Here is a 14,248-nt window from a genome sequence, read left to right as displayed (position 1 = left end):
TGTTGGTTTAAGTAGCTGCCAGAGAACATTAAGGCAAAGCAGAGAGAGTGCAGGAGTAGACAGAGATGTCTATCAATTATGCAGTTTCCACGGAGAGGGAGAGAAGGGAGGACCAAGGGAGGGATGGAAGGAAGGGTGGAGGAGGACAGGGAGAGAAGGGAGGACCAAGGGAGGGATGGAAGGAAGGGTGGAGGAGGAGAGGGAGAGAAGGGAGGACCAAGGGGGATGGAAGGAAGGGTGGAGGAGGAGAGGGAGAGAAGGGAGGACCAAGGGAGGGATGGAAGGAAGGGTGGAGGAGGAGAGGGAGAGAAGGGAGGACCAAGGGAGGGATGGAAGGAAGGGTGGAGGAGGAGAGGGAGAGAAGGGAGGACCAAGGGGGATGGAAGGAAGGGTGGAGGAGGAGAGGGAGAGAAGGGAGGACCAAGGGAGGGATGGAAGGAAGGGTGGAGGAGGAGAGGGAGATAGCGGAGGACCAAGGGGGGATGGAAGAATGAAGGGTGGATTGAGCCACAGATGGACCCAATGAGGAAGAGAAAGAGAGTGAGCAGGCACTACGAGTCAGTCAGTGGATGATTAGGATGAGCAGAGAGAATGGGGAGACCCAGTATGACATAACATCCTTACTGTAACCACCTGGGCCAGTCGATTCTGTAAGTGCCTCAGAGTAGGAGTGCTGATCTGGGATAAGGTCCCCCCAATCTTATTCATTATGATCTAAAAGGCAAAACTGATCCTACATTAAATCAGCATCTATACTGAGACTCCAGCTAATGTCTGGCCTGTGTGTGTGGGTCTGTACGTGTTTGTGTGCAGGATAGTATGGCTCTATTTGTGGGCTGTTTGTTGGTCAGAACCACATTGTTCACATGCGAATGAGTAAGTGTGCCACTGTGTTTCAGGGTTAATGTGTGCACTAGTGTGAAGACGTGAGGATGAGGAGGTGTGGACTAAGAGGTGCTGTGTGTCTTTGTACCACAGCAGAAAAGTGTTACATTTGAGTGTATTGGTTTAGCATGTCAGTTCTATACCGTAACTGACCAATCATGTTATCAGTGTTTTTGTCAAGAGTGGTTTCCTTATTTAATATATACATTTTTTTTCTTTTATCTATTTTTACTGAACAGATAGAGAGAGAGAGGACTTGTGTCTGTGCGTGATTGCATGTTTGTTTGTGTGAGAAAGTGGCTGCTGTCGTGTTTCTAATTGAGTGTTTCTATTTGCTCTTATACTTAATTAGCTTCATACAACAGGTGGGTCTAATTCTGAATTGGTTAAAACCGCATTCCGGCCGGTGTCTATGCCACAAGTTACCACCGACTAAATCTAGGACGTTAACATGCCTATTTACTCTGTTCCATCTGACTGCGCAGTCCACTGTTTCATCAGCCCAGCCAGGCAATTTACAAACTTGATCTCCGCTATAAAAAGCATCTAGACATTATCTCACATTTCTTTTTAGACTAACATTTCGTTTTCAACAGTGTAGTTTGTATAAACCTGGCAGTCTGTCTGTCTCAGACATTTAGTCAGTACTACAGTAAGAGTAGATTGTCCACCATCTACAGTATGTGTTATCCTGGCAAAAAAAGAGAAACAGGCAACATAACATTTAGATTCAGAATAATAAATATTTGAATAATTTATCTGAGCAAACCAAAAACCATTTTCCCACATTTTGTAACGTTATAGCATTATTTTTAAATGGATTAAACTGTTTTTCCCCTCATCAATCTACACATAAAGCACATAAAACATCGCAACAACATGAGGCTGCCGCCACAGTGCTTCGCCGTAGGGAGAGTGCCAGGTTTCCTTGGTTAAGTCTTGGTTTCATCAGACCAGAGAATCTTGTTTCTCATGGTCTGAGAGTCCTTTTGGTGGCTTTTGGCAAACTTCAACGGGCCTGTCATGTGCCTTTTACTGAGGAGTGGCTTCCGCCTAGACACTCTACCAAAAAGGCATGCTTGTTGGAGTGCTGCAGAGATTGGTGTCATTCTGGAAGGTTCTCCCTTCTCCACAGAAGAACTCTAGAGCTCTGTCAGAGTGACCATCAGGTTCTTGGTCATCTCCCTGACCAAGGCCCTTCTTCCCCGATTGCTCAGTTTGGCCGGGCGGTTCCACACTTCTTCCATTTAAGAACGATGGAGGCCACTGTGTTCTTGGGGACCTTCAATGCTGCAGGAATTCTTTGGTATCCTTTCCCAGATCTGTTCCTCGATACAATCCTGTCTCGGTACTCTACGAAAAATCTCCTTCAAACTCATGGCTTGGTTATAGCTCTGAAATTCACTGTCATCTGTGGGACCTTATATAGACAGGTGTGTGCCTTTCCAAATCATGTCCAATCAATTTAAATTACCACAGGTGGACTCCAATCAAGTTGTAGAAAAATCTCAATGTTCAATGGAAACAGGATGCACCTGAGCTCAATTTCTCATAGCAAGCGTCTGTTTTAATTTGTAATACATTTGCAAAAATTCGAAAAACCTGTTTTTGTTTTGTCAAAATGGGGTAGTGTGTGTAGATTGATGAGGAAAAAAAGTTATTTAATCAATTTTAGAATAAGGCTGTAACGTAACAAAATGTGGAAAAAGGGAAGGGGTCTGAATACTTTCCAAATGCACTGTATATACAAAGAAATATCAATAGAAAACAGGTCAAACTAAATTAAGTGCAGCTAGTTGCAGTCTTTTCAGCTTCAGTTTGAAGTGATTGAGTTAGCTGTGTTGTTGGCTAGCTCCTCTGAACAACAGAGAGCACATTTCCTATGCTAGGTGAAATCGGATCATTTGCTCATTATTATGGATGTACCCAAATAAATGTCACTAGAAAACAGCTTAAACAAACGCAAATGGAGCTACTCTGCTGTTATTCTGGCTGCACTGTTTGGCGTGACTGTAAGTTAGCCGTAGTTGGCTAGCTAGCAAGCAAGGGATAAGAATGTTGCCAGCCAGTATGGCAATAAGACATTTAGAACAAACGACTTGTTCTGTCCATAGATACAGAACAAAAATAATTAGCAACTGGATCGTGTCTCTGGCAACCGATAGAACGAACGACCAGCCGTCAATATACTACCACAATCCTTTGCTGCTCTGCTCTTGCTGTTTATGTACTTTTCACCGTTATCTGCCAGTTTCACTCCCTTTATTATCCTTTTTTTTCTATCTATCTATCATCTATATCTATCTATCTATCTATCTATCTATCTATCTATCTATCTATCTATCTATCTATCTATCTATCTATCTATCTCTATCTATTCTCTCTCTCTCTCTCTCTCTCTCTCTCTCTCTCTTTCCTCAGAATAATCTCCAGGGCCACTTGGAGGGCCCTACAAAGCCACACTGACATCAATCGCTCACTACCCCTTATTCAGTACACCCACAGCCTACGCCATCACCACCCTCTCTATCTCACAGTGCAGCCGCCGCCACTCAACCAGTCAGCTCCAACGCATAGCACACCTTCCTCCTTCTCCCTCTCTCCCGCCTCTTCTTCTCTTGGTTGCTATAGCGATACACCTCTATTCTCTCCCTCTATTCCCTCCACACCTCGTCCTTCACCTCTGACAGTGCCTGTGTGGATTCCTCCTACTGTTTTTCTGCCGTTCCATTCCTCCTCTCCTCTCCGGCGTCCCCCTACCCCCTCTTTGGGATTAGGAGCCCTGGTTGTTGCTTACGATCAAGCGGTGGCGTCACTAGCACTAACGCTGTGCTTGCTAATTACAGAACAGGGCGTGGCCCCCAGGGAGGCCCCTGGAAGGAGAGGGAGAGCAGCGGGGGAGATGAGGAGGCTCCACGTGGGAGGAGGGAGGCTGCTCCTGGTGAAAAACAACCCAGCCTCATCCCTCTGATGTACTGTACAACACACTCCCCAGTAACACACTGCAAAGTACACTCAGCACACCAACACCAAACGTCGGGGCTGCACTGACCTGCACTGGGGCACACGTGAACCAAAACGCAAGCCCTCACACAACACAACTCAACAGTGTGTGTACTTTGTGATTTGAAACATTTCCAATGCAAATATGAATAGATGCAAAGCTCGGATGGAAGTGTACCATAAAGCTATTGCCCTTATTCCCTGTGACAACTGATCCTCCCCTCACAACAGCAGCATCCATCCATCCATCCATTTCCATGCGTTGTCATTTCTTCAATACATTTTCCACATCCACCAGTAAGGCAGATTCAGATTCCACAGAGCGTCTCCTTGTGTGCATCCCAAATGGCACCCTATTCCCTTTATATATACTTTTAACCAGGGCCCCCACAGAGCTCTGGTCAAAAGTAGAGCACTAAAGAGGGAATAATGTGCCATTTGGGACGCACCCCAGTCGCCTTCTATCAGCCTCCCTCATTAGGATGTCAGCGTGTGGTTGGTTTATTCTTGACCTTGGAACCTGCCAGGTGCTCTAATGAACTTTTTTTAATCACAAGCCAGAGACCATATTTCTAGACATAGAGACTTGCTGATTTAGACCAACTAGACTGCAGAGCAGAGAGCCTACATCAAACACACTGCAGTAGTCTACTAGACTGATATAGCTACTGTATCAAAACTGAGGCAGGAAGAGGCTGAGACAGACAGAGAGAGATGGTGTTCCAAAAAAGGTCCAGTTGCCAGGACCACAAATACAAATTCCATCTAGACACTGTTGCTCTTGAGCACACCAAAAACGAAACATACCTCGGCCAAAACATCAGTGCCAAAGGTAACTTCCACAAAGCTGTGAACGATCTGAGAGACAAGGCAAGAAGGGCCTTCTATGCCATCAAAAGGAACATAACATTCGACATACCAATTAGGATCGTGCTAAAAAATATTTGAATCAGTTATAGAAACCCTTTATGGTTGTGAGATCTGGGGTCCGCTCACCAAGCAAGAATTCACAAAAAGGGACAAATACCAAATTAAGACTTTGCATGCAGAATTATGCAAAAATATCCTCAGTGTACAACATGCAACACCAAATAATGAATGCAGAGCAGAATTAAGGCCCATACCCGCTAATTATCAAAATCCAGAAAAGAGTCGTTAAATTCTACAGCCACCTAAAAGCAAGCAATTCCCAAACCTTCCATAACAAAGCCATCACCTACAGAGAGATGAACCTGGAGAAGAGTCCCCTAAGCAAGCTGGTCCTAGGGCTCTGTTCACAAACACAAACAGATCCCACAGAGCCCCAGGACAGCAACACAATTAGACCCAACTAAATCATAAGAAAACAAAAAGATATTTACTTGACCGACACATTGGAAAGAATGAACAAAAACATTTTGCAAACTATATGCTATTTGGCCCTAAACAGAGAGTACACAGTGGCAGAATACCTGAACAAACTTAAGGAATGCTTTGACTATGTACAGTGAGCCTAGCCTTGTTATTGAGAAAGGCTGAAATAGGCAGGCCTGGCTCTCAGGAGAAGACAGGCTATGTGCACAATGCCCACAAAATGAGGTGGAAACTGAGCTGCACTTCCTAACCTCCTGCCAAATGTATGACCATATTAGAGACAAATATTTCCCTCAGATTACACAGATCCACAAAGAATTCTAAAACAAACCCAATTTTGATAAACTCCCATATTTATTGGGTGAAATACCACAGTGTGCCATCACAGCAGCAATATTTGTGACCTGTTGCCACAAGAAAAGGGCAACCAGTGAAGAACAAACACCAAGTGTAAATACAACCCATGTTTATTTCTTTCCCCTTTTGTACTTTAACTATTTGCACATAATATAACATTTGAAATGTCTTTATTCTTTTGGAACTTTTGTGAGTGTAATATTTACTGTTAATTTGTATTGTTTATTTCACTTTTGTTTATTATCTACTTCACTATGGCAATGTTAACATATGTTTCCCATGCCAATATCGCCCTTGAATTGAAATTGAGACAGCGAGAGAGATAGATTAATTCTAGAGAATGACAGAGACGTTACATCTAGACACTTACAGCGTAACTCACTATATAAAGCCGACCCGTCTAGAACACTGGCGCTCCGTTCATGTGAGGATGTGATAGCTCAATTATCACCTGTCTCTTCTCCTTCCATCACTCTCTCCTCCACACTTCCTCCACCCTATCTCTCTCCTTGCCAGATGAGCCCTGCACACCATACAATACAATGACCCCAATTCTCTCCTCTTCTCCCTCAGGTGGATGTGGAGACCCTGGATCCCCGGGGTCGGACTCCCCTCCACCTGGCTGTCACTCTGGGTCACCTGGACTGTGCCCGTCTGCTCCTCCAACATGGTGCTGACGTCAGCAAGGAGAACCGCAACGGCTGGACGGGTGAGACAGGGAGGGGTTGTAATATTACGGTGGTATTTCGCTCCACCCGCAATAACATCTGCTAAACACGTGTATGTAACCAATAAAATGTGATTGATTTCATTTGTGTAGTAAGAGTAGTGGTAGTAGTAGTAGTAGTAGTAGTAGTAGGAGTAATACTTGTAGTAGGAGTAGTAGGAGTAATAGTAGGAAGAGTAGTAGGAGTAGTAGTAGTAGTAGTAGGAGTAATACTTGTAGTGGGAGTAGTAGGAGTAATAGTAGGAAGAGTAGTAGGAGTAGTAGTAGTAGTAGTAGGAAGAGTAGTAGAAGTAATAGGAGTAGTAGGAGTAGTAGGAGTAATAGTAGTAGTAGGAAGAGTAGTAGAAGTAATAGGAGTAGTAGTAGGAAGAGTAGTAGGAGTAGTAGTAGTAGGAAGAGTAGTAGAAGTAATAGGAGTAGTAGTAGGAAGAGTAGTAGGAGTAGTAGTAGAAGTAATAGGAGTAGTAGGAGAAATAGTAGGAAGAGTAGTAGAAGTAGTAGGAGTAGTAGGAGGAGGAGTAGTAGAAGTAATACTAGTAGGAGGAGTAGTAGAAGTAATAGGAGTAGTAGGAGCAGTAGTAGGAGGAGTAGGAGTAGTAGTATGAGGAGTAGGAGGAGTAATATAAGTAATAGGAGTAGGAGAAGTAATAGGAGTAGTAGGAATAGTAGTAGGAGGAGGAGTAGAAGTAATAGTAGTAGGAGTAGTAGAAGTAATAGGAGTAGTAGGAGTAGTAGTATGAGGAGTAGGAGGAGTAATATAAGTAATAGGAGTAGGAGGAGGAGGAGTTGGAGGAGTAGTAGAAGTAATAGGAGTAGTAGGAGTAGTAGTAGGATGAGTAATAGGAGGAGTAGGAGTAGTAGTAGTAGTAGTAGGAGTAATACTTGTAGTAGGAGTAGTAGGAGTAATAGTAGGAAGAGTAGTAGGAGTAGTAGTAGTAGTAGTAGTAGTAGTAGTAGTAGGAGTAATACTTGTACTAGGAGTAGTAGGAGTAATAGTAGGAAGAGTAGTAGGAGTAGTAGTAGTAGTAGTAGGAGTAATACTTGTAGTGGGAGTAGTAGGAGTAATAGTAGGAAGAGTAATAGTAGTAGTAAGGAAGAGTAGGAGTAGTAGGAGTAGGAGTAATAGTAGTAGTAGGAAGAGTAGTAGAAGTAATAGGAGTAGTAGTAGGAAGAGTAGTAGGAGTAGTAGGAGTAGTAGTAGTAGGAAGAGTAGTAGAAGTAATAGGAGTAGTAGGAAGAAATAGTAGGAAGTAATAGTAGTAGAAAATAGTAGGAAGAGTAGTAGAAGTAGTAGGAGTAATAGGAGGAGGAGTAGTAGAAGTAATACTAGTAGGAGGAGTAGTAGAAGTAATAGGAGTAGTAGGAGCAGTAGTAGGAGGAGTAGGAGGAGTAGGAGTAGTAGTATGAGGAGTAGGAGGAGTAATATAAGTAATAGGAGTAGGAGGAGGAGGAGTTAGAGGAGTAGTAGAAGTAATAGGAGTAGTAGGAGTAGTAGTAGGAGGAGGAGTAGAAGTAATAGTAGTAGGAGTAGTAGAAGTAATAGGAGTAGTAGGAGTAGTAGTATGAGGAGTAGGAGGAGTAATATAAGTAATAGGAGTAGGAGGAGGAGGAGTTGGAGGAGTAGTAGAAGTAATAGGAGTAGTAGGAGTAGTAGTAGGAGGAGTAATAGGAGGAGTAGGAGTAGTAGGAGGAGGAGTAGGAGGAGTAGTAGAAGTAATAGGAGTAGTAGGAGTTGTAGTAGGAGGAGGAGTAGGAGTAATAGGAGTAGTAGGAGGAGTAACAGTAGGAGTAGTATGAGTAATAGTAGAAAGAGAAGGAGGAGTAATAGTAGGAAGAGGAGTAGTAGGAGTAGTAGGAGTAATAAGAGTAATAGGAGTAGTAGTAGGAGGAGTAATAGTAGAAGGAGTAGTAGGAGGAGTAATAGTAGGAGGAGTAGTAGGAGGAGTAATAGTAGGAGGAGTAGTAGGAGTAATAGTAGGAGGAGTAGTAGGAGTAATAGTAGGAGGAGTAGTAGTAGTAGGAGGATTCATAGTAGGAAGAGGAGTAGCAGGAGGAGGAGGAGTAGTAGAAGTAATAGGAGTTATAGGAGTAGTAGGAGGAGGAGTAGGAGGAGTAGTAGAAGTCATAGGAGTAGTAGGAGTAGTAGTAGGAGGAGTAGTAGGAGGAGGAGTAGTAGTAGGAGGAGGAGTAGTAGTAGTAGTAGTAAGAGTAGTAGGAGTAATAGTAGGAGGAGTAGGGGGAGTAATAGGAGTAGTAGGAGTAATAGAAGTAGTAGTAGGAGTGGTAGTAGGAAGGAGTAATAGTAGGAGGAGTAGTAGGCGGAGTAACAGTAGGAAGAGGAGTAGCAGGAGTAGCAGTAGTAGGAGTAATAAGAGGAGGAGTAGTAGTAGTAGTAATAGGAGGAGGAGTAGTAGTGGGAGGAGGAGTAGTAGGAAGAGTAGGAGTAGTAGGAGGAGGAGGAGCAGTAGAAGTAATAGGAGTAGTAGTAGTAGGAGTAATAGTAGGAGGATGAGTAATAGTAGGAGGAGTAGTAGCAGTATTAGTAGGAGGAGTAGGAGGAATAATAGTAGAAAGAGGAGTAGCAGGAGTAGGAGTAGTAGTAGTAGGAGGAGGAGTTGTAGAAGTAATAGGAGGAGGAGTAGTAGAAGTAATAGGAGTAGTAGGAGTAGTAGAAGGAGGAGCAGTAGAAGTAATAGTAGTAGGAGGAGTAGTAGAAGTAATAGGAGTAGTAGGAGTAAGTCATAGGAGTAGTAGGACTAGTACGAGTAGTGGTAGGAGGAGTAGTAGGAGGAGGAGTAGGAGGAGGAGTAGTAGGAGGAGTAGTAGTAGTAGTAGGAGTAATAGTAGGATGAGTAGTAGGAGTAATAGTAGGAGGAGTAATAGGAGTAGTAGTAGGAGTAATAGGAGTAGTAGTAGGAGTGGTAGTAGGAGGAGTAGTAGGAGGAGTAATAGTAGAAAGAGGAGTAGCAGGAGTAGGAGTAGTAGGAGGGGGTAATAGAAGTAATAGGAGTAGTAGTAGTAGTAGGAGTAATAGTAGGAGGATGAGTAATAGTAGGAGGAGTAGTAGGAGTAATAGTAGGAGGAGTAGGAGGAATAATAGTAGGAAGAGGAGTAGCAGTAGTAGGAGTAGTAGTAGGAGGAGGAGTTGTAGAAGTAATAGGAGTAGTAGGAGTAGTAGTAGTATGAGTAATAGGAGGAGGAGTAGGAGGAGTAGTAGTAGGAGGAGGAGTAGTAGGAGGAGTAGCAGGAGTAGGAGTAGTAGTAGCAGGAGGAGGAGTAGTAGAAGTAATAGGAGTAGTAGGAGTAATAGTAGTAGGAGGAGTAGTAGGAGTAATAGTAGGAGGAGGAGGAGGAGTAATAGGAGTAGTAGGAGTAGTAGGAGTAATAGTAGTAGTAGTAGGAGTAATAAGATTAGATGGAGTAATAGTAGGAGTAGGAGTAATAGGAGTAGTAGGAGTAGGAGGAGGAGGAGTTGGAGTAGTAGTAGTACTTTATCTACCCTCAAGGAGAAATTGTTTTTCAGCAGAATTATCCATAAAACACAACAGGCATGTGTACTGTGAAAGCATAGATACATTTTCTAGGAGAAGTCTAATAGTGACTCACAATTAAAGGCTGGAAGGATGTACTGTATGGAATCTCTATAGAAATAGATTGAGGTGATTGGATTCTACGAATAGGAACCATTTGTTTGTGGATTGATGGTGAGCCAAATGGCCGCTATGGATGGATCTAATCAAGTAATTAGGCACAATTGCTTTTAAATGCACTTATTGATAATTTAAAATGAAATTGAAATTGATTGGGTAGGCTAGTCAGAGTTTCCTCAGAGAGTTGGTTAGTCAGAGTTTCCTCAGAGAGTTGATTTAGGACTGTGGCACTGGGAAGGGACCTGTATAGTATTGTAAGGCACGACACTGGAGACAGGAAGCAGGTACATGGAGAACATTTAATCAACTACGGAAATAAAACAGGACAGGACCAGCATCTAGATGGTACAAAGTAACGAAATCAATGCTGACAGGGAATAACGTAAGGAACAGACAGATAAAGTGAAGGCAATCAAATAATAATAGAGTTCAGGTGGGTCCAATGAGGCGCTGGTGCGCGTAACGAAGGGGACAGGTGTGTGTATAGATAGGCAGTCTGGCGCCCTCGAGCGCCAGAGAGACGAAGAGCGGGAGCAGGCGTGACAGTACCCCTCCCTCCCCCCCCTCTAGGGGCGCCACCCGGCGTCCCACGGGGGCGGGCCTGACGGGCCGGTCGAGGCATGTGCGCTGGACAAGCCGGCTGGGGCGAAGAAGCCCGACGAACCGGCAGAGGCGGGGGAGCCTGAAGATCCGGTTGAGGCTTGGAAGCCCGTCGATCCCGCTGTGGCGTGGAAGCCCGTCGATCCCGCTGTGGCGTGAAAGCCCGTCGATCCCGCTGTGGCGTGAAAGCCCGTCGATCCCGCTGTGGCGTGAAAGCCCGTCGATCCCGCTGTGGCGTGGAAGCCCGTCGATCCCGCTGTGGCGTGAAGCCCGTCGATCCCGCTGTGGCGTGAAAGCCCGTCGATCCCGCTGTGGCGTGAAGCCCGTCGATCCCGCTGTGGCGTGGAAGCCCGTCGATCCCGCTGTGGCGTGAAAGCCCGTCGATCCCGCTGTGGCGTGGAAGCCCGTCGATCCCGCTGTGGCGTGAAGCCCGTCGATCCCGCTGTGGCGTGAAAGCCCGTCGATTCCGCTGTGGCGTGGAAGCCCGGTCGATCCCGCTGTGGCGTGAAAGCCCGTCGATTCCGCTGTGGCGTGGAAGCCCGATGATCCGGCGTAGACGTAGTGGCCTGAGGAGCCAGCTGGGTGTAAAAAACCTGATGATCTGGCTGAGGCCCAACGCAGGATGGGCTCCTTCCGAGCCGACCGGTGCAAGGAAACCTCTCGAGCCAGCTAGGGTGTGGAAGCTCGACGAGCTGGCTAGGCACCCATGGTTCCATCGGCGGCGGGCCCCGGATAGACGTCACCACCAAGCCGGCTGGGGCGAAGAAGCCCGACGAACCGGCAGAGGCGGGGGAGCCTGAAGATCCGGTTGAGGCTTGGAAGCCCGTCGATCCCGCTGTGGCGTGGAAGCCCGTCGATCCTGCTGTGGCGTGAAAGCCCGTCGATCCCGCTGTGGCGTGGAAGCCCGTCGATCCCGCTGTAGCGTGGAAGCCCGTCGATCCCGCTGTGGCGTGGAAGCCCGTCGATCCCGCTGTAGCGTGGAAGCCCGTCGAACCCGCTGTGGCGTGGAAGCCCGTCGATCCCGCTGTGGCGTGGAAGCCCGTCGATCCCGCTGTGGCGTGAAAGCCCGTCGATTCCGCTGTGGCGTGGAAGCCCGTCGATCCCGCTGTGGCGTGAAAGCCCGTCGATTCCGCTGTGGCGTGGAAGCCCGTCGATCCCGCTATGGCGTGAAAGCCCGTCGATTCCGCTGTGGCGTGGAAGCCCGATGATCCGGCGTAGACGTAGTGGCCTGAGGAGCCAGCTGGGTGTAAAAAACCTGATGATCTGGCTGAGGCCCAACGCAGGATGGGCTCCTTCCGAGCCGACCGGTGCAAGGAAACCTCTCGAGCCAGCTAGGGTGTGGAAGCTCGACGAGCTGGCTAGGCACCCATGGTTCCATCGGCGGCGGGCCCCGGATAGACGTCACCACCAACCGGAACGCCTGCACTCCCCGATGCTTCCAATTTTGGTGTCAGCATTCTCTAAGGCACGACACTGGAAACAGGAAGCAGGTACATGGAGAACATTTAATCAACTACGGAAATAAAACAGGACAGGACCAGCGTCTGGATGGGACAAAGTAACAAAATCAACACTGACAGGGAATAACGTAAGGAACAGACAGATAAAGCGAAGGCAATCAAATAATAATAGAGTTCAGGTGGGGCCAATGAGGCGCTGGTGCGCGTAACGAAGGGGACAGGTGTGCGTAAAGATAGGCAGTTTGGGGCTCTCGAGCCAGAGAGAGGGAGAGCGGGAGCAGGTGTGACAAGTATACTTAAGCAATAAGACACCTCAGGGGTTCATGGTATATGGCCAATAATATACTCTGCTTTACGTTGGGCTTAAGAACAGCCCTTAGCCGTGGTATATTGGCCATATACCACGAACCCCTGAGGTGCCTTATTGCTATTATAAACTGGTTACCAACGTAATTAGAGCAGGAAAAACAAATGTTTTGTCATACCCGTGGTATATGGTCTGATATACCGAGGCTGTCAGCCAATCAGCATTCAGGGTTCAAACCACCCAGTTTAAGGTATTGTAGTATTGTGTATAGCATAGCACAGCATAGCATAGTTCAGAACAGCACAGTACAGTCCAATATACACAGTTTATTAGGTACACCCATCTAGTACCAGGTCTGACCCCCCTTTGCCTCTAGGTAAGCCTGAATTCTTCGGGGCATGGAACCGTTGCTCCATTGGTATCAAGGGTATCAAACATTCCCCACACCATCACACCACTGCCACCAGCCTGTATCTTTGACACCAGGTAGGGTAGGACCATGGACTCATGCTGCTTACGCCAAATCCTGACTCTGACGCAACAGGAACTGGGATTAGTCAGACCAGGCAATGTTTTTCCACTCCTCAATTGACCAGTGTTGGTGATCGCGTGCCGATTGGAGCCGCTTCTTCTGGTTTTTAGCTGATAGGAGTGGAAACTGGTGTGGTCATCTGCTGCAGTTGCCCATCCGTGAGAAGGACCGATGAGTTGTGCGTTCCGAGATGCCGTTTTGCACACCACTGTACCATTATTTGCCCGATTCTTTCCATTCTCCTTTGACCTCTCATCAACAAGCTATTTTCGCCCACAGGACTGCCTCTGACTGGATGTTTTTTGTTTCTCGCACTATTCTTGGTAAATCCTAGACACGGTCGTGCGTGAAAAGCCCAGGAGTCGCTTAGTTTTGCTCACTAGTTTTGCCCATTCTAATGTTTAATTCAACAGTAACTGAATGCCTCAATGCCTGTCTGCCTGCTTTATATAGCAAGCCACGGCTACGGGACTCACTGCAAACCATTAACTGGCCCATGAGTGTGTGTCTATACATATGGTGAAGATTGTCTTCCTCTCTCCCATAGTGCTCCAGGAGGCAGTCAGTACACGAGACCCGGAGCTGGTGCGTCTAGTTCTGCATTACCGTGACTACCAGCGGACCACTAAGAGACTGGCGGGAATCCCTGTCCTCCTGGAGAGACTGCACCAGGTGAGAGGCACTGACACTGAACACAAGTACAGAGCACAATAGCAACGTCAGAATACAGGCATTTAGGAAACACTTGTAGATATATTTTGCGTTAGCACTTATCTTGTTGAACAACACTGTAAAAAATGTTTTATTGTTGTTTAAATTAAATATTATTAAGTAACTGGTTCCTTTTTTTGTTTACTCAACTATTCGGTCAAAGTGATACCCAGAACATTTTTAGTTGGCCCAAACTTTTAGATGGCCCAAAAATTCAGTCAACTTAAAATGATGTGTTTGCTCAAATTGTCTCATATATGTTCATTCAACTAGAAATTCTTATTTGGGCATTTTACTTTAAAAAAGGCTGTGGAACTAGTCTCACGCACACAGTGCTTTCAACATACATTGTATTCAACTTACATGTTTGACACCTTTTGACAATGTGCATGTTCATTTATACAGTAATTAATATTCAACATTTCCTCACCTGGGATTTGAACTCACAACCTCTTGATTCACAGCATTCCTGCTACGCCACTATGTCTGTGTCAATAACTGATTTCACCTATATTGCTACAGAGCAAAGTACATCTCAGCTTTGTTAAAAGTACACTCAAGAAAAAACATTTTGTTTATCATAACGATTAAGGAGTAACATTGAAACAGAGTAATATGCCCCACCAACAGGGGTACGCGCAATGCCGTCAGGGGTATGCCAAA

General features: G+C 45.9%; 1 protein-coding gene across 1 annotated transcript in view; it reads left to right on the top strand.

Moving 5' to 3' along the window:
• LOC112267371 (ankyrin repeat domain-containing protein 13B-like) overlaps positions 1 to 14,248 on the top strand; it is a 39,700-nt gene that overhangs the window by 4,932 nt on the left and 20,520 nt on the right. The window contains exons 2-3 of the mRNA XM_024445651.2: positions 6,172 to 6,307; positions 13,422 to 13,546. Of these exons, the coding sequence (XP_024301419.2) occupies positions 6,172 to 6,307; positions 13,422 to 13,546 (261 nt within the window). The remainder of the gene's footprint in view (positions 1 to 6,171; positions 6,308 to 13,421; positions 13,547 to 14,248) is intronic.

The sequence above is a fragment of the Oncorhynchus tshawytscha genome, linkage group LG14 (assembly GCF_018296145.1).
Source record: "Oncorhynchus tshawytscha isolate Ot180627B linkage group LG14, Otsh_v2.0, whole genome shotgun sequence".
NCBI classification, from domain to species: Eukaryota; Metazoa; Chordata; class Actinopteri; order Salmoniformes; family Salmonidae; genus Oncorhynchus; species Oncorhynchus tshawytscha.
This window is presented reverse-complemented; position numbering and strand designations above follow the sequence as displayed.